Below are 27,313 nucleotides of genomic sequence, written 5' to 3' on the forward strand. Positions count from 1 at the left end.
CTGATGAGACACTGCCTGCTGCGCACTGCAGCGCCCCCACCACATGTTCGAGAGCATGGAGACCAGCTGTGCCATGAACTCCACTCATTGCTGGAACTGGCAGGTTGACTGTGCTCAGGGCCAAATCTGGGGATGTATCCTCTGTGATATGGGGGCCTTTGGACCTAAAAAAAACAAACAAACAAGATGGGTTCACTCTGCTGAGGCAAGTTCTATTAACCAAGTGGAGAAAGCTGTTTGCAATTCTTGTCTAACTACTTTAATTTGTTGTTTTTTTTGCGGAATTCCAACATTCAAAACAATGAAAAGTATGTGTGAACACAATAGGCATCCCAAGCATGATGATTATCTATGTCCTGGTCAGTTTAACTTCATTCTCTCTGTAACACTGTTACAGGATATCTAGCCCGGAGGGTATGTAGTTCTGATCCGATTGGTTGGAGCTGCAAGTGTTTGGATAAGGTCTTAATGTTTATAAACTGAGTCTGTGTTCTCTATTCATAACACATTCTCCCAAGACAACTATCTGACAAAGACTGTGTGATTTTATCCAGTTTAAAAGCCCAGACTTGTTTTCCAGAGTTAAAAAAAATAAATTGGTTGCCTGAGTATTATATTAGTGATGTCAAATCCTTGTTAAACCAATACAGTGAAAAGCCACGTTATACAAACTTGCCCTTGAAAGCTTTGGGACAGCTAAGGTATATGACATCAATAGCTGATATCCGTATATCACAGAAAATGAGCCTCTCAGTACAGTGTTCATACTTTGCTTAGTCATGAAATAATATAAATAGTCTGGGAATCTGGGCTACTAAAATATTTCTCTTGGTTGCTAAAATGTATTGGGGGGAAAAAGCAACAAAAAATGTTCCCAGACATTCAGGTTCTACGTAACTCTAAAAAAAATTACTCTTTTTCAATCAGAGGCTGTTAAAGTTTTTCTTTATTGTACTTTATCCTGCATATATTAAAGGGACACTGTACCCAAATTTTTTTCTTTCGTGATTCAGATAGAGCATGGCATTTTAAGCAACTTTCTAATTTACTCCTATTATCAAATTTTCTTCATTCTCTTGGTATCTTTATTTGAAATGCAAGAAAGGAAGTTTAGATGCCGGCCCATTTTTGGTTATCAACCTGGGTTGTTCTTGCCGATTGGTGGATAAACTCATCCACCAATAAAAAAAAATGCTGTCCAGAGTTCTGAATAAAAAAAAAAGCTTAGATGTCTTCTTTTTAAAATAAAGATAGCAAGAGAACGAAAAAAAATTGATAATATGAATAAATTAGAAAGTGGCTTAAAATAGCATGCTCTATCTGAATCATGAAAGAAAAAAATTGGGTTCAGTGTCCCTTTAACATAAACAACACTTTTTATTGATGCTTAAAAACTGGTATCTGATCCCACAGCAGCAAGATCAAAGACCACAATATAATGTTGCAAAATAATGTAAAGCAGATGGCCCTTATATAGAGAAATAAAGAAACTTATTAATCAGGTTGTCTATGAATAATTTAGCATTGGAGGGCCCAAAAACATGTGATGCATTCTGGGAAGAATCAGCCACTTGGTATCTGTGCTCCTATCCCAAGTCAAGAGGCTGCCTAATCTGCAGTATCTTCAGGCAGACTAGATTTAGCCTACTGATGATGTACTGAAAGAGTAATCCTACTCAGTATGAGATGAATGGCAGGTTCAGCCAGTGGTTGTTTGTGGTTAGATGTGTAGCTAAACTGATAGACCAAACACCACTAATTCACAATCCATCTAACCATGAAGACAGTGTAACATCAGTAATCCCTGTTAGGCCTTTGGTATGTGGTTCCCCCAGGGGGCTAGTGGGCAATGCTGCTTACCTATGCACTGGAACATAGAAAGAATAGGGTATCTCTTTCTTGGAGCATATTTGACATTTGGGCTAACTTATTTGCAGCCTACCTGATTCTGGGTAAGAATTCTGTGGGCAGGAAAGCCTCTTTGGTTATTTATTAAATGCAATTAATTCCTCTGGATTTTTATTGCCTCCTATTAATAATTTGCTTTTTTCAGATATGCATTAAAGTGACATAAAATGCAAAATTCATTGTTGTAATAAGAAAGCACTAAGCAGTGAGTTATGCCTAATAGAAATCATTGCTTTATTTATATATTTTATAAGGATTTTACCCTTTATTTATTTTTTTAAACTTTATTTGTGAATTGTTCATTACGTCCTGTCACCGACATACCAGGACAGTGCCCCTTCTACATAAAGGCAAGGAGCAGCTTTTCTTTTGCTAGGAGACACATAATAGTTGCAGTTTATTGCCCATGCTCACTAAAGGACTTTTGCTGCAAAAATAATGTGGCAGTAGAACTTAAAGGGACATTGAACCCAAATGTTTTCTCTTTCATGATTCAGACAGAGAATACAATTTTAAACAACATTCCAATTTACTTCTATCATCCAATTTGCTATATTCTTTAGGTATCCTTTATTGAATAACTAGCAATGCACATAGGCGAGCCAATCACAAGGCATCTATGTGCAGCCATCAATCAGCAGCTACTGAGCATATCTAGATATGCATTTCAGCAAATGATATCAAGAGAGTGAAGCAAATTAGATAATATATAGGAAGAAATATGTTTCCTTTACTGTTCCTTTAAACCTTTTTATATAGTTACTGTGTGAAAATACAACACCTTCTCTACAACCTCAAGGTCTTACTCACCTGGACAAAGTCTAAAGAGGACGGACTCTCAGAAAGTATAAATAACCCTGTACTTCAAACTCACATATAAGCTATGTTCAAATGTAGTAAGTCTGGGCGGTGCTCATACGATAAAAATAATGGAATGTAATATTTAGGTGTTCATGAGTCAAGCACAACAATAATAAACAAAGACTCTTTGCTACATAAAATAATAGTTCTCTTTACAGGACGAAAATGTTCAGTAAATCTTTGCTAAAGGTCATAGACGAAACATCTAATTTTAATAAACAAATCAGGCAACAGAACCTTGAAATAATCTGTAAAATATAACATTTTGTATAGATAAATGTACTTATATTGTGTTGAGGGGACCATACAATTATATATAAAAAAGGTTACAAAGAAAAAGGGATATTAAACATTTAGAGATTATACTGTAAAATGTTTAAAGGGATAGGAAAATCAAAATTAAACTTGCATGATTCAGATAGGGCATTTCATTTTAAGACAATTAATTTATTTTCTATTTTCAAATGTGCTTTGTTCCCTTTGTATCCCTTGTTGAAAATTAATAGCACATATCCTACACTAGTGAGAGCTAGCTGCTGATTGGTGCCTGAACACATTTGTCTCTTGTGATTGGCTAACTAGATGCATTCAGCTAGCTGCCAGTAGTGCAATGCTGTTCCTTCAGCAAAGGATAACAAGAGAATAAAGCAAATGTTATCATAGAAGTAAATTGGAAAGTTGCTTGAAATTGTATGTTCTATCCAAATCATGAAAGAAAATGTTGGGGTTTCCTGTCCCTTTAATTATGTGTAGTAAAAAAAAAATTTCAATATCCTTTAATTATATATTTGTCCTCTTTTCCATTGTTTGCACATTCTATATATGTCCTTAATTCTTCTCAACCAAATTAATTAGATAAGGAAAACTTAGTTTTTAATAGGGCTGGACCCATTACTTTATGGAAACTAAAGAATTACATGTACTGTATCTCTTTGATATTTAAGTAACTACTATAATTTAAAAAAAAAAAAAAAAAAAAGATACTATATACACTATTCTGGGCCTAATCTTTGCTATGAATACATCATTAAAAAAAACTAACTAACATGTATCTAGTGTTAAATGTCCCTATAAGATTTTATTATGTTATTTAAAACAGAAGGCATAAAAAACAAAAGATTAAAATAAGTTCTTTCATGTAATTAGCAAGAGTCCATGAGCTAGTGACGTATGGGATATACATTCCTACCAGGAGGGGCAAAGTTTCCCAAACCTCAAAATGCCAATAAATACACCCCTCACCACACCCACAATTCAGTTTTTACAAACTTTGCCTCCGATGGAGGTGGTGAAGTAAGTTTGTGCTAGATTCTACGTTGATATGCGCTCCGCAGCAAGTTGGAGCCCGGTTTTCCTCTCAGCGTGCAGTGAATGTCAGAGGGATGTGAGGAGAGTATTGCCTATTTGAATGCAGTGATCTCCTTCTAAGGGGTCTATTTCATAGGTTCTCTGTTATCGGTCGTAGAGATTCTCTTACCTCCCTTTTCAGATCGACGATATACTCTTATATATACCATTACCTCTGCTGATTCTCGTTTCAGTACTGGTTTGGCTATCTACTATATGTAGATGAGTGTCCTGGGGTAAGTAAGTCTTATTTTCTGTGACACTCCTAGCTATGGTTGGGCACTTTGTTTATAAAGTTCTAAATATATGTATTCAAACATTTATTTGCCTTGACTCAGAATGTTCAACTTTCCTTATTTTCAGACAGTCAGTTTCATATTTGGGATAATGCATTTTAACATTTTTCTTACCTTAAAATTTGACTTTTTCCCTGTGGGCTGTTAGGCTCGCGGGGGCTGAAAATGCTTCATTTTATTGCGTCATTCTTGGCGCGGACTTTTTTGGCGCAAAAATTCTATTTCCGTTTCCGGCGTCATACGTGTCGCCGGAAGTTGCGTCATTTTTTGACGTTATTTTGCGCCAAAAATGTCGGCGTTCCGGATGTGGCGTCATTTTTGGCGCCAAAAAGCATTTAGGCGCCAAATAATGTGGGCGTCTTATTTGGCGCGAAAAAATATGGGCGTCACTTTTGTCTCCACATTATTTAAGTCTCATTTTTTATTGCTTCTGGTTGCTAGAAGCTTGTTCTTTGGCATTTTTTCCCATTCCTGAAACTGTCATTTAAGGAATTTGATCAATTTTGCTTTATATATATGTTGTTTTTTTCTCTTACATATTGCAAGATGTCTCACGTTGCATCTGAGTCAGAAGATACTACAGGAAAATCGCTGTCAAGTGCTGAATCTACCAAAGCTAAGTGTATCTGCTGTAAACTTTTGGTAGCTATTCCTCCAGCTGTTGTTTGTATTGATTGTCATGACAAACTTGTTAAAGCAGATAATATTTCCTTTAGTAAAGTACCATTGCCTGTTGCAGTTCCTTCAACATCTAAGGTGCAGAATGTTCCTGATAATATAAGAGATTTTGTTTCTGAATCCATAAAGAAGGCTATGTCTGTTATTTCTCCTTCTAGTAAACGTAAAAAATCTTTTAAAACTTCTCTCCCTACAGATGAATTTTTAACTGAACATCATCATTCTGATTCTGATGATTCCTCTGGTTCAGAGGATTCTGTCTCAGAGGTTGATGCTGATAAATCTTCATATTTATTTAAAATGGAATTTATTCGTTCTTTACTTAAAGAAGTCCTAATTGCTTTAGAAATAGAGGATTCTGGTCCTCTTGATACTAAATCTAAACGTTTAAATAAGGTTTTTAAATCTCCTGTAGTTATTCCAGAAGTTTTTCCTGTTCCTGATGCTATTTCTGCAGTAATTTCCAAAGAATGGGATAATTTGGGTAATTCATTTACTCCTTCTAAACGTTTTAAGCAATTATATCCTGTGCCGTCTGACAGATTAGAATTTTGGGACAAGATCCCTAAAGTTGATGGGGCTATTTCTACCCTTGCTAAACGTACTACTATTCCTACGTCAGATGGTACTTCGTTTAAGGATCCTCTAGATAGGAAAATTGAGTCCTTTCTAAGAAAAGCTTATCTGTGTTCAGGTAATCTTCTTAGACCTGCTATATCTTTGGCTGATGTTGCTGCGGCTTCAACTTTTTGGTTGGAAACTTTAGCGCAACAAGTAACACATCGTGATTCTCATGATATTATTATTCTTCTTCAACATGCTAATAATTTTATCTGTGATGCCATTTTTGATATTATCAGAGTTGATGTCAGGTTTATGTCTCTAGCTATTTTAGCTAGAAGAGCTTTATGGCTTAAAACTTGGAATGCTGATATGGCTTCTAAATCAACTTTACTTTCCATTTCTTTCCAGGGTAACAAATTATTTGGTTCTCAGTTGGATTCCATTATTTCAACTGTTACTGGTGGGAAAGGAACTTTTTTACCACAGGATAAAAAATCTAAAGGTAAAAACAGGGCTAATAATCGTTTTCGTTCCTTTCGTTTCAACAAAGAACAAAAGCCTGATCCTTCATCCTCAGGAGCAGTTTCAGTTTGGAGACCATCTCCAGTTTGGAATAAATCCAAGCCAGCTAGAAAGGCAAAGCCTGCTTCTAAGTCCACATGAAGGTGCGGCCCTCATTCCAGCTCAGCTGGTAGGGGGCAGGTTACGTTTTTTCAAGGAAATTTGGATCAATTCTGTTCACAATCTTTGGATTCAGAGCATTGTTTCAGAAGGGTACAGAATTGGTTTCAAGTTGAGACCTCCTGCAAAGAGATTTTTTCTTTCCCGTGTCCCAGTAAATCCAGTAAAAGCTCAAGCATTTCTGAAATGTGTTTCAGATCTAGAGTTGACTGGAGTAATTATGCCAGTTCCAGTTCCGGAACAGGGGATGGGGTTTTATTCAAATCTCTTCATTGTACCAAAGAAGGAGAATTCTTTCAGACCAGTTCTGGATCTAAAAATTTTGAATCGTTATGTAAGGATACCAACATTCAAGATGGTAACTGTAAGGACTATCTTACCTTTTGTTCAGCAAGGGAATTATATGTCCACAATAGATTTACAGGATGCATATCTGCATATTCCGATTCATCCAGATCATTATCAGTTCCTGAGATTCTCGTTTCTGGACAAGCATTACCAGTTTGTGGCTCTGTCGTTTGGCCTAGCTACAGCTCCAAGAATTTTTACAAAGGTTCTCGGTGCCCTGCTGTCTGTAATCAGAGAACAGGGTATTGTGGTATTTCCTTATTTGGACGATATCTTGGTACTTGCTCAGTCTTTACATTTAGCAGAATCTCATACGAATCGACTTGTGTTGTTTCTTCAAGATCATGGTTGGAGGATCAATTTACCAAAAAGTTCTTTGATTCCTCAGACAAGGGTAACCTTTCTGGGTTTCCAGATGGATTCAGTGTCCATGACTCTGTCTTTAACAGACAAGAGACGTCTAAAGTTGATTTCAGCTTGTCGAAACCTTCAGTCACAATCATTCCCTTCGGTAGCCTTATGCATGGAAATTCTAGGTCTTATGACTGCTGCATCGGACGCGATCCCCTTTGCTCGTTTTCACATGCGACCTCTTCAGCTCTGTATGCTGAAGCAATGGTGCAAGGATTACACGAAGATATCTCAATTAATATCTTTAAAACCGATTGTTCGACACTCTCTAACATGGTGGACAGATCACCATTGTTTAATTCAGGGGGCTTCTTTTGTGCTTCCGACCTGGACTGTAATTTCAACAGATGCAAGTCTCACAGGTTGGGGAGCTGTGTGGGGATCTCTGACGGCACAAGGAGTTTGGGAATCTCAGGAGGTGAGATTACCGATCAATATTTTGGAACTCCGTGCAATTTTCAGAGCTCTTCAGTTTTGGCCTCTTCTGAAGAGAGAATCGTTCATTTGTTTTCAAACAGACAATGTCACAACTGTGGCATACATCAATCATCAAGGAGGGACTCACAGTCCTCTGGCTATGAAAGAAGTATCTCGAATTTTGGTTTGGGCGGAATCCAGCTCCTGTCTAATCTCTGCGGTTCATATCCCAGGTGTAGACAATTGGGAAGCGGATTATCTCAGTCGCCAAACGTTGCATCCGGGCGAATGGTCTCTTCACCCAGAGGTATTTCTTCAGATTGTTCAAATGTGGGAACTTCCAGAAATAGATCTGATGGCGTCCCATCTAAACAAGAAACTTCCCAGGTATCTGTCCAGATCCCGGGATCCTCAGGCGGAGGCAGTGGATGCATTATCACTTCCTTGGAAGTATCATCCTGCCTATATCTTTCCGCCTCTAGTTCTTCTTCCAAGAGTAATCTCCAAGATTCTGAAGGAATGCTCGTTTGTTCTGCTGGTAGCTCCGGCATGGCCTCACAGGTTTTGGTATGCAGATCTTGTCCGGATGGCCTCTTGCCAACCGTGGACTCTTCCGTTAAGACCAGACCTTCTGTCACAAGGTCCTTTTTTCCATCAGGATCTGAAATCCTTAAATTTAAAGGTATGGAGATTGAACGCTTGATTCTTGGTCAAAGAGGTTTCTCTGACTCTGTGATTAATACTATGTTACAGGCTCGTAAATCTGTATCTCGAGAGATATATTATAGAGTCTGGAAGACTTATATTTCTTGGTGTCTTTCTCATCATTTTTCCTGGCATTCTTTTAGAATACCGAGAATTTTACAGTTCCTTCAGGATGGTTTAGATAAGGGTTTGTCCGCAAGTTCTTTGAAAGGACAAATCTCTGCTCTTTCTGTTCTTTTTCACAGAAAGATTGCTATTCTTCCTGATATTCATTGTTTTGTACAAGCTTTGGTTCGTATAAAACCTGTCATTAAGTCAATTTCTCCTCCTTGGAGTTTGAATTTGGTTCTGGGAGCTCTTCAAGCTCCTCCGTTTGAACCTATGCATTCATTGGACATTAAATTACTTTCTTGGTAAGTTTTGTTCCTTTTGGCCATCTCTTCTGCCAGAAGAGTTTCTGAATTATCTGCTCTTTCTTGTGAGTCTCCTTTTCTGATTTTTCATCAGGATAAGGCGGTGTTGCGAACTTCTTTTGAATTTTTACCTAAAGTTGTGAATTCCAACAACATTAGTAGAGAAATTGTGGTTCCTTCATTATGTCCTAATCCTAAGAATTCTAAGGAGAAATCGTTGCATTCTTTGGATGTTGTTAGAGCTTTGAAATATTATGTTGAAGCTACGAAATCTTTTCGTAAGACTTCTAGTCTATTTGTTATCTTTTCCGGTTCTAGAAAAGGCCAGAAAGCTTCTGCCATTTCTTTGGCATCTTGGTTGAAATCTTTAATTCATCTTGCCTATGTTGAGTCGGGTAAAATTCCGCCTCAGAGGATTACAGCTCATTCTACTAGGTCAGTTTCTACTTCCTGGGCGTTTAGGAATGAAGCTTCGGTTGACCAGATATGCAAAGCAGCGACTTGGTCCTCTTTGCATACTTTTACTAAATTCTACCATTTTGATGTATTTTCTTCTTCTGAAGCAGTTTTTGGTAGAAAAGTACTTCAGGCAGCGGTTTCAGTTTGAATCTTCTGCTTATGTTTTTCGTTAAACTTTATTTTGGGTGTGGATTATTTTCAGCAGGAATTGGCTGTCTTTATTTTATCCCTCCCTCTCTAGTGACTCTTGTGTGGAAAGATCCACTTCTTGGGTAGTCATTATCCCATACGTCACTAGCTCATGGACTCTTGCTAATTACATGAAAGAAAACATAATTTATGTAAGAACTTACCTGATAAATTCATTTCTTTCATATTAGCAAGAGTCCATGAGGCCCGCCCTTTTTTTGTGGTGGTTATGATTTTGTATAAAGCACAATTATTCCAATTCCTTATTTTATATGCTTTCGCACTTTTTTATCACCCCACTTCTTGGCTATTCGTTAAACTGAATTGTGGGTGTGGTGAGGGGTGTATTTATAGGCATTTTGAGGTTTGGGAAACTTTGCCCCTCCTGGTAGGAATGTATATCCCATACGTCACTAGCTCATGGACTCTTGCTAATATGAAAGAAATGAATTTATCAGGTAAGTTCTTACATAAATTATGTTTTATGCCAGAAAACCAAAGTAAAAACACTGAATCCTTTAAATTAAAAAACAAAGAACAAAGCTTCAGATGAAACACGTTGGAGCGTTTTGTTATTTTGAGGTTTATCTCCCCAGTTGTTTTACTAAACTTGCAGAACTTCTTCCCATTAGGAATTAATGACATGACTTGGTTATTATCCTGCATCCGTTTATGATACAATAGCTTAGATTGCTGCCTGTAAAAGGGAGAGATTATTAAAAGGAAGTACTCATAATTAGGGAGTCAAGTTCCCATAGCAGCTATATAAGTTCATTCTTTCTCTGTTTTTCCAGTTTAAAATAATTGTTTTTGGTCTCTCACAATCCCCCCTATTCCCTACTCACCCTGATTGACACTCCATCTACCTGGTATTTTCCTACCTCTGCTCTATAACTGACCTAACCGGTCACCCTTTTCCCATTTCAGACCATTACCTGGTCACCTATAATATTAATGCAACAGCTAAACCCACTTCTCCATCCCGCCCCCGCACCTGTAGAAATATACACGCTGTGGATCCTTTTCAGTTTTCAAAATTCATTCAAGATCTCCTTCCTCACACTTCCAGTATAACCTGCCCTGATCTTGCTACAGACCACTATAACAAAACTCTCTCCTCGGCACTAGACACACTCGCCCCTCCCCAACTGCACAAAACATAACTCCGTCAGTTACAGTCCTAGCACTCTCAGCAAACACTCTATTTGCAAAAATACTGCAGAGCGTGCCTGGAGAAAAACTCATTCTGAACCTGACTTCATCCGCTATAAGTTTATTCTTCGTTCATACACTTCTGCACTTCATTTAGCCAAGAAAACCTACTTCTCTTCTCTCATATCTACTCTTTTCTCAAACCCTAAATGACTCTTCTCCACTGTTAACTCTTTCCTCTACTCACCTGCTCCCCCCCCCTATGTCTTTAGTGCTCAAGACCTGGCAGACTACTTTTTAAACAAAACTCATACTATCCAAAACACCATCCCAACACCATCTGCAATCTTCCAAAAACAGGCCCTGTTACTCCCTCTGCATTTTCCATCCAGCCACTGAGAATGAAGTCTCTTCGTTACTATCTTCCTCACGCCTCACTTCCTGCCCGCTTGACCCTATCCTTTCCCATATAATAACCTCCCTGTCTTCCACATCTTCAACCTCTCTCTCTCTCTACTGGTTCATTCCCATCTTCTTTCAAACATGCAAAGGTCACTCCTATACTCAAAAACCCCTCCCTTGACCCTAATTCTCCTGAAAGCTACTGCCCCATAAACTCCTTGAAAAACTAGTTTACAATCGCCTAACCCACTTCCTGTCCACCAACTCCTTGCTAGAAATCCTGCAATCCAGATTCCACCCCAAACACTCAAATGAGACTGCCCTTACCAAGGTTACTAATAAACTTTGTTCTGCTAAAAGTAATGGCTGGTACTCATTACTTATCTTACTTGACTTCTCAGCTGCCTTTGACACAGTTGACCACCCCCTCCTCCTATAGACCCTTAGCTCTTGTGGCCTCTGTGATACTGCTCTTTCTTGGATTCACTCCTATCTTTCTCACAGGTCTTTTTCGGTGTCATTTGCCAGCGACTCCTCCTCTCCAATGCCTCTGTCTATTGGAGTACTTCAAGGATCTGTTCTGGGTCCTCTACTCTTCTCCATTTATACTTCTTCACTGGGTAAACTTATCAACAGGTATGGATTCAAATATCACCTCTATGCTGATGACACCCAGATCTATCTCTCCACCCCAGCTCTCTCTCCCTCTGTCCTTTCTCATGTCAGCGACTGCTTATCTGGTATTTCTTCCTGGGTGGCCTCTCACCACCTAAAGATTAACATGTCCAAGACTGAGCTCCTTCTAATCCCCCCTCAAGCTCTATGCCAACTTCTGACTTTTCTCTTTCATTGTCGATGGCATCACGATCTCCCCAAGTCCGCTGCCTCAGAGTTACACTTGACTCAAATCTATCCTTCATCTCCCACATCCAGTCGCTTTCTTCATCCTGCCGCAACCACCTACACAAAATTTCCAAGATTCGCCCTTTTCTGAGCATTAACACCACAAAGCAAATAATCCATACCCTTGTTATTTCCCGACTTGACTACTGCAATAACCTACTTACTGGCCTTCCTCTTTCCCGCCTCTCCCCCTTTCAATCCATCCTAAATGCCTCTGCCAGGCTAATCCACCTTTCCCGTCGCTCTGTATCTGCTGCACCTCTCTGCGAGTTCCTTCATTGGCTCCCCATTCACAGCAGAATTAAATTCAAAATTCTCAACCTTACATACAAAGCTCTCACCAAGGCCACTCCCCGCTACCTTTCCTCTATAATCAACAAGTATACTCCAGCCCGCCACTAAGATCCAACAATGACCTGCTCCTTGCATCTTCAACTATCACCTCCTCTCATGCTAGACTGCAGGACTTCTGTTGTGCAGCACCTACCCTCTGGAACACTCTCCCTCATCTGGTCAGGCTTCCCCCTAATTTTTATTCTTTTAAATACTCCCCGAAGACTTTTTTGTTCGGAGAAGCCTACCACCCAACTCAATAATAAATTAATTTCACTTACCTAACATTTCCCTCATTTAATTCTGCATTAACATCTTTCTCAATCTTGCAGTCCTCACCTCCTGTTGCTCAACCTCCTACTGTGATATATATATATATAATTAATATATATATATATACATATACACACACACATATACATACATACATACACACACACACACACAATGCCTTGCAAAAGTATTCACCCCCCTTGGCATTTTTCATGTTTTGTTGCCTCACAACCTGGAATTAACATGGATTGCTTGATGATTTGCATCATTTAATTTACAGAACATGTCCAGAACTTTGAAGATGTTTTTTTTTTATTATTGTGAAGCAAACAACAAATAGGACAAAATAACAGAAAAAGTCAATGTGCATAACTATTCACCCCCCTAAAGTTAATACTTTGTAGAGCCACCTTTTGCAGCAATCACACCTCCAAGTCGCTTTGGATAAGTCCTTATGAGCTTGCCACATCTTACCACTGGGATTTTTGCCCATTCCTCCTTGCAAAACTGCTCCAGCTCCTTAAAGTTGGATGGTTTGCGCTTGTGAACAACAACCTTTACGTCTGACCACAGATTTTTTATTGGATTGAGGTCTGGGCTTTGACTAGACCATTCCAACATATTTACATGTTTCCCCTTAAACCACTCAAGTGTTGCTTTAGCAGTGTGTTTGGGGTCATTGTCCTGCTGGAAGGTGAACCTCCATCCTAGCCTCAAATCAATCACAGAGTAGTACAGGTTTTGCTCAAGAATATCCCTTTATTTAGCACCATCCATCTTTCCCTCAACTCTGACCAGTTTACATTCCCGGCTGCTGAAAAACATCCCCACAGCATGATGCTGCCACCACCATGTTTCACTGTGGGGATGGTGTTCTTTGGGTGATTTGATGTGTTGGGGTTGCGCCAGACATAGCTTTTTCTTTGATGGCCGAAAAGTTAAATTTTAGTCTCATCAGACCAGAGCACCTTACTCCATACATTTTGGGAATCTCCCACATGCCTTTTCGCAAACCCAAAACTTGCCATATTTTTTTTTTGCTGAAAGTAATGGCTTTCTTCTGGCCACTCTGCCATAAAGCCCAACTCTATGGAGCGTACGGTTTATTGTCGTCCTATGTACAGATACTCCAGTCTCTGCTGTGGAACTCTGCAGCTCATCCAGGGTTACCCTAGGTCTCTGTGCTGCCTCTCTGATTAATGCCCTCCTTGCCCGGTCCGTGTTTTGGTGGGCGGCCGTCTCTTGGCAGGTTTGCTGTTGTGCCATGTTCTTTCCATTTGGTTATGATAGATTTGATGGTGCTCCTGGGGTTCATTAAAGATTTGGATATTTTTTTTTATAACCTAACCCTGACTTGTACTTCTCAACAACATTGTCCCTTACTTGTTTGGAGAGTTCCTTGGTCTTCATGGCAGTGTTTGGTTAGTGGTGCCTCTTGCTTAGGTGTTGCAGCCTCTAGGGCCTTTCAAAAAAGGTGTGTATATGTAATGACAGATCATGTGACACTTAGATTGCACACAGGTGAACATCATTTCACTAATTATGTGACTTCTGAAGGTAATTGGTTGCACCAGAGCTTTTTATGGGCTTCATAACAAAGCACATGACAATTTTCTGTTTTCTATTTCTAAAAAATAGGTTTATGTATATATTTTTCTCATTTCACTTCACCAACTTAGACTATTGTGTTCAAAACCATCACATAAAATTTAGATTAATAAAACATTGAACTTAAAGGGACATTATACACTCATTTTTTTCTTTGCATAAATGTTTTGTAGATGATCTATTTATATAGCCCATAAAGTTTTTTTTTTAAATAAATGTATAGTTTTGCTTATTTTTAAATAACATTGCTCTGATTTTCAGACTCCTAACCAAGCCCCAAAGTTTTATGTGAATACTGTCAGCTACCTTCTCCAGCTTGCTCCTGTCTGTGTAAAGGGTCTTTTCATATGCAAAAGAAGGGGGAGGGGGGGAGTGTCTTATTTGCCACTTGCAGTGGGCTTTCCAGCTACCTTTTCAACAGAGCCAAACTGACAGCTTCTAAGTAAGTTTTTAAACAGTTTCATACTGGATTTTTATATCAGTATCTGTGCATCTTATTCTTTATAGTAGTGTCTATTACATGCAGTTATATGAAAATGAGTGTATACTGTCCCTTTAAGGCTGTAATGTAACAAAATAGGTAAAAAGTCAAGGGGAGTGAATACTTTTGCAAGGCATTATTATACATACATACATATAATTCTCTAATGTTAAAAGGACCAATAAACACAGTAGATTTGCCTAATCAACATTATTTATGCAATAACAGTTTTTCCTCTGCATCAGTTAATTATTTTCTAGCAAAGATCACTTATAACGGAATAACTGAAGCAGTTTAGTGGCAATAGTAACAAAGACAATAAAATTATATACACAACTGAGTATGAATATATAAGTAACAAAATAACCACAGCTGTGTGAAATGTAATTAGGTCACTGAGTTAATATGGCAAAACCAAGTCAAGAATACAAAGTGCGACTGCCTATTGCAAGCATCTAACTGTACCTGAGTGGAAGTTGGGACGAACGTGAGGATCCAAAGGATACAACAAGCAGTAGCCAAACGTCGACATAGCAACCTGGTAAAAGGAAAGAAAAAAAAAATCATGTAAGTGGGAGAGAATAAACTATTTAAAGACACATTTATATGTATATACTGTATATTATTTGATTTATTAAAATAAACTAAAAAATCATTGTTACTACAGCATTCTGGATATTTCAGAAACCAGGCAAAAATGCACTATCAAGTGAATCATACAGGCAGTAATGATAAACTATGCCGAAGTTTCATTCTATGAAGGAAGTGATAGCCCCATGAATAATGTTGCCCTTCCCAGAGGGGTAGGAGTAAAGTTTAGGTCCAAAAGTCAAGCTGACTTTAAAATAAAGTCTTGTTGGATTTTTTTAGGGGGAGGGTCTCTACAACCTATCACCCTTTCAAACTACTGTTTATACATCTTTTTTGTGACACAGATTACTTGAATGTAGGTGAGCAGTGTTTAATCATATACGTTTAAATTGGCAACTCTTTCCTAGGAGCATGGCTATATCTTTAAAGATCAAAACATGGGAATATATAATTTCACAAAAACTTGAATATATTTTAAAATAATGTCTCTTACATTTAACAAAGAAAAGTATCAATAATGATGTGGTCATCTAGTTAGAAAAATACCTTTAGCGCGGGCATGTTATTGCGTAAAACATTAAAAGGGACATTGTACAGTAGATTTTTCTTTTATTAAATGTTTTGTAGATGATCTATTTATATTGCCCATCTGGGAGTGTTTTTGTAACAATGTATAGTTTTGCTTATTTTTATTTTTTTTTAATAACATTGGGGTGATTTTTAGACTCCTAACCAAGCCCCACAGTGTCAGATGAATACGTGCGTTTACAGACTCCTGCTGGCTCCTATTTGTGTTTTCTGTCTTTTCATATGCAGGGAAGGGGGAGTGTCTGCTATTCTTGTTTTCCCAGCCCCTTTCAGTGGATGTCCCAGCTTAACCTCATCAATAGTGTTAAACTGGTAGCTCCAAAGTACATTTTTTATACTGGATTTTTAGATCAGTATCTGTGCATATTCTTCTTTATAGTAGTGTCTATTACATGCATTTATATGAAAATTGGTGTATACTGTGCCTGTGGGATATTATTGAGAGACAGTAAAGGTTGGGGTATATGCAGCTACACTTGGTCAATCTTCCACTTTATTCGTATTAGCCATAGTGAGGAGTTTTAAATGCAGTCAATGGATGTTTGGACCAAAACACTAATTTAAATAAACATAAACTATACTTAACAGTTTTATCCAAAATATCTAGGTCTCCTCTTCTAAAGAAAGATCCTCATGGGTGTTTTTTTTTTGCCGAGTATGTTCTCTTGGCATTCAGAAACGCTTTACTCTAATACCTTTGAGGAGTAAGAAGAATTCAAATTGATCAAAGGCTCAATTTATTATTTGAAATATAACATTCTCCTGTCTTGTGTCCCACTAGGTTGCAAGGAATTAAGTTAATTTTTTACTGTCAATCCTCGGTATCAAGCTCCAAATTTACAGAATATATCCCTAGCATCCCCACAGACCGCATATCAACATCTGTCATATAGAAAACTTTAAAAAATGAATATATAATATGCACACAATTTTATTTTGAGGTAAATACTATATAATAAGCACCCACATGTTTAATTGCATGATTACATTTCAAAGACATAAGTCTTTATATATATATATATATATATTCTAAACCTTCATAACCAGTTACTATGAATTATAGTAAATTGCAGAGATTGTTTGTACAGGATAAAGTATCAACAGTAAAGTTACTATTTTAAAGCTTTTGTGAGGTTTTCTATTTGTTTTGCTATTACACATGACAAAGTGCATTTTTTCATAGACATATCAATCACTCCTCTTTTCCTTTGGAAATAGTGATTCTTCTCATTAGATGAACCCTTTGGATGCCAGAATATACTGTGACACTTTGCTATGCAATGCATATAGCAGCCAAAGGGTTAAGCAAACAAGAACCAAAAGTGTAGAATAGTGAAGTGTCTGCATTCTCAGGAGGTGATAACCTGGCAGAAAAGCAAACAGTGCTTTTCTTGAATCTGTAATAATGATAGATAAGGTGTCGGCGGACATGAACACCGCTTTTCTCATGAATATCAAAAGCTTGTTTTAACACGTTTTACGTTATTTTCATTAGTCGGCCTATATTATCAGAAAACAATGGTCTTTGACAATGTAATTCCTATGTATGGTCACTTATGTTCTAAAGTCATTATTACTTAAAGGACCACTCAATGCAGTAGAATTGCATAATCAATACATACATACTAAAAAGACAATGATTTTACACATACTCTTATTTTAAATAAGCAGTAGATTATTTTTCTGAAAAATGTATTTTTCCTCATATTTCCGGCCCCCTGTATCATGTGACAGACATCAGCCAATCACAGACTAGTATACGTATACTCTGTAAACTTGTGCACATGCTCAGTAGGATCGTGTTCCCCAGAAAGTGTGTGTATATAACAAGATGGTGCAAAATTTGATAATGGAAGTAAAATAGAAAGTGTCTTAAAACTGCATGCTCTATCTGAATCATAAAAGTTTATTTTGACTTGCGTGTCCCTTTAAAGGAACACTAAAGTCAAAATAAAAAAACTTTCATGATTCCGATAGCGTACACAATTTTAAACAACTTTCCTATTCATTTTCATTATCAAAATATGCCCATTCTTTTTAGAAGCACACTATTTGAGGCACCAGCTACTAATGAGCATGTGCAAGAATTTACAGTACATAGGTATATGCATTTTGCAATTGGCTTATGGTTGTCACATGATACAGGGGGAGAGAAAATTGAACTAACTTTGAAATTTGTCCAAAAAAATAATCTACAGCTCATTTAAATTTGCTTTTGCATTGTCTTTTTATTATGCATCTGTTACTTATGCAACGTACTGTATGCAATGGTCTTTTAAAGGGACAGTAAAACCTTGTAATCACAAGACATTTCTGTTTTATTGCTATAGAATAACAAAACAGCCACATCTAAACATTTTAAAACAAATAAACACATTGCTGTAGTTGTCCAATAGCTAAACTCCACCCACCACTTGCCTTATCTGGGAGGAGCCAATCTGGGCTTCGCAGCTGATAAGCCTTGCCATGGCCAGTGAATTGTTTTGCAGCTGTTGAACCAATTAAAGAAATATATGTAGCAGGGTAAAACTTGAGAAGTCTGCAGTGTGCAACCCCAGTGCTGAGAAGTAGGAAAGCCCCATTTTTTAGAGCTAAATTACATAAAAATGGGAGGGGGCAAAATAATAAAAGTATATTGCAAAGTTGTTTTATCACACGTAAAAGATTTTATATTAAAATCTCAAGGTGTTCAAGGTGTTTACTGTCCCTTCACATGTGATTTTCAATTTGTAAAAGAAGCATTTTTGCAATATATTTCCATTTGCAAAAATGCTTCTAGTAAAATTTATTACTGTTTTTCGGTCTCATATGCACATATGCTGTGAGGGCTCGTGCACCAGTAATCAAACATTACACCTGCTCACTTCATTCGTGTCATATAAGCCATTACTGACTCTCTGAGCAGATGTGATGATTAAATACTGGTGCATGGGCCCATAAAAATAGTAAAAGAACTTTTACTAGAAGCATTTTGTTAATGGAAGTATATTCCAAAAATTCTTCTATTTAAAAATGAATGCATTAATGCACATTTGATTTTTGACCTTTCTTTCCCTTTAAGCCTCTCACTGCACAGTATTGTAACACATAATAAATCTGAATTATAGCTTGTTTTTGTGACAGATACATTTTCCAGCAATAATATACAACAATGGTCAATTTATATGGCAATTATAGTTTAACAAATAATTATCATGGTGAAAATGTAGGTTAGTTCTAGAAGTTTATTAGACGACCCATAGAAAAAATGAGGTAGATGAGCTATATTTATTTAGTTTAATTTAAAGTCCTCAAAAAAATAAATAAACAGTCTGCAGCTTTAAATGTTGCCACTAACTACAGAAATGTTTTGGTTTTCTCCATTATGGAATCTAGTTTTTTTTTTTTTGTAAATAAATTTTTATTGAAGTTGAAGTAAAAATTGACAAACAAAATTCACCTTTAGGACAATAATACATCCAAGAGAATATTACAATGCCTATAAGCAAATATTAGTTACAAAACAAAATGCACATGTAATAAGAGAAATACATATCAGAAGTTAACATGGTGCTAGGCAAAAGTTTAGGTGAAATGAATTAGAACTTCGTTTTATATTATATTACTAGCGAATGATCTCCACAGCCTAGTAGAAAACACTTCTTGACATATCTGAATCAAGGTATCTGCCTGTGGAGGGTTAGCATATGAGTCGGCCACTCTTGGGCCGAATTATATAGGGGGGGAGGGATTATCAGCGGGCGAGAGCCGCTTGAATATAAGGAGGGGGAGATGGAGGTGGAGGGGCGGAGCCTTCCAAACAATGCGGTGGAGCTTATAATGCAATTAAGTGTGGATTGGTTTCTTCACCTGTCAAATAGATACTGAAAATAATATTAGGATTATTAGGTTCCTGTTTCGAATAATTCAGCTGAACTTCTCTCTGCCTATGTAGAGTAAAAGTATATACTGTAGTGCGATGCACATGTTAGGAGATTATTATATTGTGTAGTTATACATCTCATAGGCTCAATAAAAGTCATATATAAGGGTCCTGTAGGTACAGATTTGTTAACCCATTAATGATACCTGGAATATGGGTAAACATATTTATGCGCCCACAAATAGGTCATAAGATGTGGATGTATAAAATAAGCAACTAAGCGGGATCTAAGAATATGGGGAGTAGTGGGTCCCGGTAGTTTGTCTGTAGTATTATGTGGAAAAGGGAACATTAGTATGTTTGGAGGATAGGGAATATCTGGGTTTCTGGATGAGCCCCTCTCCTGGGGGAGTGCCACCTGTAGGCGATGTGGGAAAAAGGAGTAGGGATATGACCCGCAAGCCAAAAGCGCCAACAGAAAAGGAGGGAGAGGGGCTTAACTGGGGCAAGTAATATATACTGATGATGTGGACCAAATTATAGGGAAATTAGGGATGACAGTCTCACAGTCGCCAATAATGATAGTAGATACCATATGGAAGGAAAATAATCCCAACACTTAAGTAACAATCATAAAAAGGAATAGCTGTGGGGTAAATATAGCTTATACTTCCATAAATATCGCAATCACCGCGTATCTATTTAACAGAAGAGGGTTATAAAATTGGTTAACAGCTAATAAAAGAGCAAGGTAAAGATATTTGATAAATATTAAGCATAAAGGGCCACTTTCGGGTCCCTAGGGCTATGGAATAATGTTAAGTAAAGCCTGTGTAATACATTAACAGCAATAATAAGCATAATGTCGTTCTTAATAGCTAAATCAGGGGGCATAGCTAATAGTGTCTGACCAATATATGAATATGATGCCTCCTACAAGATTAACACTTTGAAACAGGTCACCAGGGTGAAATATGCAGTATCAACAGTAGGATTGACAGTACTAGATAGTACTAAGTGAGAGTGCCTATGTATAACATTTGATATATTAAAAAGTCAGATGTGTATGAGTAACTTTGTAAGCAGGGAGCTAGTGATAAGATAGTAGGTATACCCAATTAGTATATAGGCAGGAATCTCTAAGGGCTGCCATTTGTAAAGGCAAACATGAACAAACATTGAGATAAAACATATGCATAACAAGCTATAAGTATGAGCTCCATATACATCTATGAAACATATGTGAATATAGAATAAATATGCAACACTATAAACCTCAAAACTCTAACTGGAATATAGTGTATACATCCAAAGATAATATAGGTTGTTAGGAGTGTCCTCATAGCAAAGCTATAAAACCTATGCAGCCCCTTTAGGAATCAGTTTAGGTAGGTAAAAACATAAGCAGTAGCAGCATGCAGGCTTGCACATAGTTTGTAAAAAGATGGGACAATGGTTTGCTTCTATATTGCTACCAACAACTGATAGCATATTCAGGTATAGTACCAAAGGATATTGCTAGGTAAAGATAACCTCTAATGGATATGCTTATGTTAGTAGTGAGGTGGTACATAGAATACATTTACAAATGTCTCTCATTATATATATAAGAAGCAAAAGCTGAAAGTTTCACCTTAGGGGGCAGATTTGTGTAATCTTCATATCATAAAACCGTCTTAACAAAAGAATCCTGCAAATGAAGAGTTTAACAGTATATAGCACAGTATAACAATAAAAATATGAGCTGCAAGGTTTTCCTACACTAGAGAGAATATAGTGGTTCATATGTGCACTAGGTAATACATTAGGAATGCGCATTGGACAGGTAATCTTCATAAAAGCCCAAATGTTCAAACTCAGTCTGTTGTCAAACTGGAAAGCCCTCATGTACGACTGAGTCCCAATGATCCCTTCCTTTCCCTTTTTTTAAAGGTGAATCAGGGTTCCAAAGCTACAATTCCAAAGTGTCAGGAAAACGGGGCACCACACGGACAACCATGCGGCCTGAGTGACAGGGGACAAAGTCAAGCTGTGAGAAGTCTCAATGAAAAAGAGCACCAGGGTGACCTCTCAGCAGCTTAGCAGCATGTCATCTTAGCCCACACCCGTAGCGACAAACAATGCCAAGTCCGGTACACAATACTTTCCTCTCGAGCTGGTCTCGCCCGGTGGAGCATCAACTTGGGGCTGAGCTGGGAGATCGCAGGGAGCCGATAGCATCTCAGTTGGTAAGCGTTCCCTTGAGCTCAAGGCCTTGAAGTGCAACGCCGCTACAGCTCCCCGTTCCGGATGCATAGTTAGCTCAGAGAACAGGTCCGGTATTCGCCTCAGTTTAGAACGCCAGGAGGTCAATGCTGGATCGCTAGGAGGAATCTCACCCCGTCGTGATACTTGGGTGTGGACGCGGTGCCCGGTCTGCATTGTTGCACGGAGACAGTGTCCTCAGTTAGGCGTTCCGGTGGTAGCGTGCAGCCAGACAGTAGCAGCATTAGGTCCTCTTTCAGGCTTAGGTAATGTCTCTTTAGGAGTTGGTCGGTGCGTCGCTCCCAGGAGTCTAGGGCCTCCATAGCAGCAGTGCTTTTGAGTGTAGGTAGCGCTGGAAAAGGCCACATGGCTTATCTTAGGGAGAAGTATCAGCTATATATACAGCTATTAATCTATCCCCCGGTTCTTTGGAAGTATAAGGGCTAGTATTTGTCCTCTAAGATACAAAATAGAAATTTAAGCTCTTAATGGGTAGATTAAATTATATAATTATGTCAAAAAGCCAGGAGCCACATAGAAACACGTCTGGTTCTCTCTGCAGTCAGCTCCGCCCCTATGGAATCTAGTTTTATAGCACAGTCACACTAGAGATTCAAAAGCTAGCTATAAATATTCCTAGATACACAGCAACATTTTATTATTATTGTAGGCAGATACGTTCGCAAGTAGAAAAACTGTCCACCTGCAATCGCCACGTGCATTGCTCCATCACGTGGTGAAATTTAAAGGGACAGTAAAACATAAAAAATAATGTTACATACAGTATATGATTCTGCATTTATGTAACATTATTCTAGCAACACCTTCAGAAACAAAAGAGATGCGAGTCCCAAAGGTATACTTATCTTACGCTCCTTACCAGTTTCTTCTGATTTTGTGGCTGGAGAGGAACAGAACGTAAGTATACCCTTGGTGGGGGGGGGGGGGGGGTTTACAATTATCAAATATCTTTTATTTGAAGTTGCCGCTAGGATAATGCTACATAATTCTGCACATACAGAATTAAGCAACATTCATTTTTTATGTTTACTATCCCTTTAACATTGCACAAGAGCTTTCTTGTGCAATGCCTCCCCTGCTCTTGTGACAACAATTGTACAAGAGCAGGGCATGTCAATCACCCCAAACGAGTGCCAGGGTGATTGATTTTGCCACTTCTAAAGTGGTGGATAGGAAGAAGTAGCAGTTTTTGCTTCTTACATTTGTAGCTGCCGACTCTCTCATGCAAACCTGAACCATGAAGCCTCAAAATCTGTGAGTGCAGCTTAATAAATCTACCAAACACATTATGTTAACTGTTCCTAGGCAATTAGTGTGCTTTTTTTCCTTTATCAGCCTATACCTAGCTCTTGTTAAAGGGACACTCAGGTTAAATTAAATGTTCATGATTCAGATACAGCATGTAATTTTAAACAACTTTCCAATTTACTTCCATTAAAAAAAATGTGCACAGTCTTTTATATTTACACTTTTTGAGTCACCAGATCCTACTGAGCATGTGCAAGAATTCACAGACTATACGTATATGCATTTGTGATTGGCTGATTGCTATCACATGGTACAAGGGGAGTGGAAATATACATAACTTTGAAATTTGTTATAAAAAAAATCTACTACTTATTTGAAGTTCAGACTAAGTGCTATTGCATTGTCTTGTTATCTTGCATTTGTTGATTATGCAAATCTAATGTGTTGACTGGTCCTTTAAGTTACCTCTAATTGCCCAGGATTTTAGCAAAATCCTTACCTGACAACAGATGCTCAATCAAAATAACGGACAATGAACAACTCATCTGTGGTCAAACAAGCATGCAAAAATCCTGAGTTATTTTGAAACAATAGTTTGAAATACCTACTTGTGTTGAAATGAGGCAGGCTGAAAATGAAAGGGACATAAAGGCACGTGTGGCCAACAATCACCATCTTGCTCCCCTTTATCTTGGCATTTGAAATAGCTGTTTTTGCCTGTGGTATTCTCACCTATACTGTCAAATTCAATACTTTAGTATTGGCTAAATCAAAACTATAGAAACATAGCCAGCAGAATAAATTACAATCCTAGTAAGAGGTGGAAGAGATATGAAGTTTTGGGCTTTGGTATACAGACATGGATAAGATACAGAAACATGTCAGTGTATTGAAAGTAATAAGGTACCATTTTACACTGCACCTTTAAGTATAGTCATCTATTAATTATAAATGTAACTAAATCAAAGCAAGCACTTAGTTCTGGCAGGGAATTGCAAATGTGATTTTGAGGGTCTCTGAATAGAAGAAATTGCTAATGATATATATTTATATAATTGATTTGTTTATATTAGAGCCAAGAATGTGGACTGTTAATAAGGGACTCTAAGAACACAAATTATTAATAGCCTACACATGGTGACATAACCCATAAAGCAGCCAGAGAAAAAAATAAAGCTCTCAAGTGTCAGCACGCGTGTATATAAACTAGCTTCAAAAGGTTAGAGTGTTCTCTTAGCAGCCAATCAATGATAAGCATTAATAGTTTGTCTTAAAGGGACAGTCAACTCCAAAAAATGTATTGTTTAAAAAGATAGATAATCCCTATTTTTTATATTACCCATTCCCCAGTTTTGCACAGCCAACGTGGTTATATTAATATACTTTTAACCTTTGTAATTACCTTGTATTTAAGCCTCTGCAGACAGCCCCCTGATCACATGGCTATTTAAATATCTATTGGCTTGCATTTTAGCCAATTAGTGCAGTGCCAGCCACAACTCACAGGAGAGAGCACAATGTTATCTATATGGCCCATATGGATTAGCAGTCTCTTGTTGTGAAAAAATAATGAAAAATATACAAGTTGTGCACACAAATAAAGGCTTTAAAGCTGTGTTTTCCTGAATTAGAGAGCTTAAATAATATCACAAAGAGCTGTTAAGGAACGTTTACTAAATATACAAAATATTTTTTCTTTCAAAGAATTCTAGTACCTGCCATACAATAAACACATTGCTGTGTAACACAATACTAAATACCTGCAGTCATAAGAGATAGGAGTACACTGTCCTAGGACCAAAGACCATCTGATCAGAGAGTGTCAAGAAACGGCACATGATCAAGACACCCTTCCTGTCATCAGTACTCATCTATCCAGATGATGGGTTGAAAGTAATTGAACCAGGTAAAAAAAAGGTCAAGCTATTTAAATGCCCCTTTCAAGGCAACTTGTCTGCAGCCTGAGGGGTTAGCAAAAAACACATGTGACATAATATACTCCTTGTGCACTGACATCCTAATAAAAACAACTGCTACTATGTACAGATATCTTAAACAAAGCCATTATTTCAGGTGATAAAACTATATAAATAAAAATCCTATACCAGTGATTTTAAACTGTAGTAAAGGGGACAGCAATAGGACAACTGTCCCTGACTATTGAAGAGCCAATCCAGATAGCAATGATTATCCACATAAACATGAGGTGGAGTTATCATAAAATATTGCTGGTTATAATCTAAATTGTATAGGAGAAACAAACTTTACTAATGACACAACCCACCTTGTTTATACTCATAAATGCAATTAAAACTAGCTAGAGCAGTAAGTATGCAATCAAATACATATATGAATCAATTATAAATACTCTCTCTCTATACTGAAGGCCACTGATGAAATTAATCAGTTTAATTAAACACATAAATTATAATGTGCGCCTGTATCAACTTGATTTGTGTTTAGCACATGCAAAAACTGATATCATGTATGTAGTCCCTGTGTTAGGTTTATATAAGGTAAGAAATAAACAGCATGTTATGCAGTATCAAGGGGTAAGGTGGTACTGATACTACTCAGGTTTAGCAGGGTGCTCTACTGTGGTTTGAGGTGACACACTATATGCAGGTATTATCTGATAATCTCATAGATAATGCACATGACATCCAGTGTTCAAAAGTCAGCAGCTGTCACTTTACTCATTCATTCCTTATTTCCCTTGTTCAGCCTGTGCCAATTAGTTGTATCCCCAGCTGAAAGCAAATGCCCTCTCCCTAGCAGCAGGCATCTGGTGATTAACCTCTTAATTACCAGAACTATGGCATTTAACTACATAATGACATGTCAGTGGTTAAGTGAGAATCTCCAGCAATACCTATGTGTTCCTACCAGTGATTTATGCTGTCCTATGCACTGGGAAATCTGCTGCCCTCTGACCCTTCTAAATTGTACATCATATTTACCTCATTTTTCAGAGCCTAAGACTATGGATACATGGGAGTGGTTATTCACACAAACTAGACAACCAGAGTTAGCTGATCTTTAATACAATTAATAAATCACCCATCTAGATTGTATAGCGAGAAGGCACCATAACTCAACCAAATTCAGCTGCCCTAGGCACAGGACTAGACCAAAATATGCCCATAGTTCTTAATAAAAAATGTGTCTTCACCAAATCTGGATTTCATGGCAATGTTTGGTTTTTAGCATTGATGTATCTGTGATATATATACAGATTCAGTTATATATATTGGAGGGCCCTTGCGAATTAGGTGAGATAAACCTGTACCAGAATGATGGGCAAGCGTACACCCATTAAAAAATACAGCATTATACGCATTATATATTTTTATTGCTATGATCAAAAGATCAACCAGAAGAGAACTGGAAACTGTTCAGCAAATAAAATGACTTTAACAAGACTTTTATTACATGCAGTTAGTGCTTGCCAGGTGCATACCTCTGGGGTGAAAGTTTTTGTTAAATTATTATTTAAGCTTTCAGGCATAAATCAATCAGTTTGGGTAATATGTGCATTATAATCAGTACGTTTAAAAATAATGCCTCATCTAAAATGGCTAAAAAAAGAGATATTTTTTAATATCTTTAGTTACAAGTAAAAGTTAATTTCTTTCTCTGGTGGTTATTCTAATAAATACTAATTGGGGTGGAAAAAAACCCCTGCTATATAAAAACAAATATTGCTTAAATCATAACTTTCTTACACTACCAAATTTCATAATCTTACCTACAGCTGAGAAGCATCCTCCTCCCTCTTGGTGATGCAAAGGTTAAAATGGCATGAGGCCAACCCTTTTTTAAATACCAAAAGAGAAAATCAGGAACAAATAAGGGAGACAGTATCTAGACTGGTCCAGCATGCAAGAGATTTAGGAGCAACAAGTGGTTCCTCTACTATATATTGGTACTATAAATCCATGATCTGCGCAAACAGCAGCTAATACAACCATGGTGATCCCCAGCAGGGCAAGAACTGGCGAGGGTGTGCTCTACCCTAGCCCATAGTGTAAGTAGTTGTGCTGCTTGTAGCCTTACACCTCCCCCGCTGTGTCAGATGAGGAGTCTACCAAGTTTAAATCGATGTATTTGATTCCATGGCTGTTTGCCACCACACAGATGAAACGAGTAGAGGCGAATCTCTGGAGAAGAAAGGGCTGGGAGCAAAGAAGAGATTAGCAGCTCCTGCCCTCCCACCCAGAACTCTCCTCACACACCCTGATCCACTCACTGTACTGTGGAGGTGTATTGGGCTGCTGTGGAGAGGAGGTGCAGTGTTGCCTCATGCTGATACCGGCGGAGTGTGAGCTCT

The 27,313-nt window shown here is 37.7% G+C and overlaps 1 protein-coding gene across 1 annotated transcript; it reads right to left on the reverse strand.

The window, feature by feature from the left end:
* On the reverse strand, positions 1 to 27,313 carry LOC128643780 (A disintegrin and metalloproteinase with thrombospondin motifs 16; the record flags this gene model as incomplete). Its single annotated transcript, XM_053696594.1, has 3 exons — positions 26,732 to 27,313; positions 14,895 to 14,967; positions 1 to 164 (listed from the first exon to the last, which is right to left on the reverse strand). Coding segments are annotated over exons 1-3 (254 nt in total), but the record flags the coding sequence as incomplete, so codon positions are not given.

This window comes from Bombina bombina, unplaced genomic scaffold (genome assembly GCF_027579735.1).
Source record: "Bombina bombina isolate aBomBom1 unplaced genomic scaffold, aBomBom1.pri scaffold_1418, whole genome shotgun sequence".
In the NCBI taxonomy this organism is placed as follows: Eukaryota; Metazoa; Chordata; class Amphibia; order Anura; family Bombinatoridae; genus Bombina; species Bombina bombina.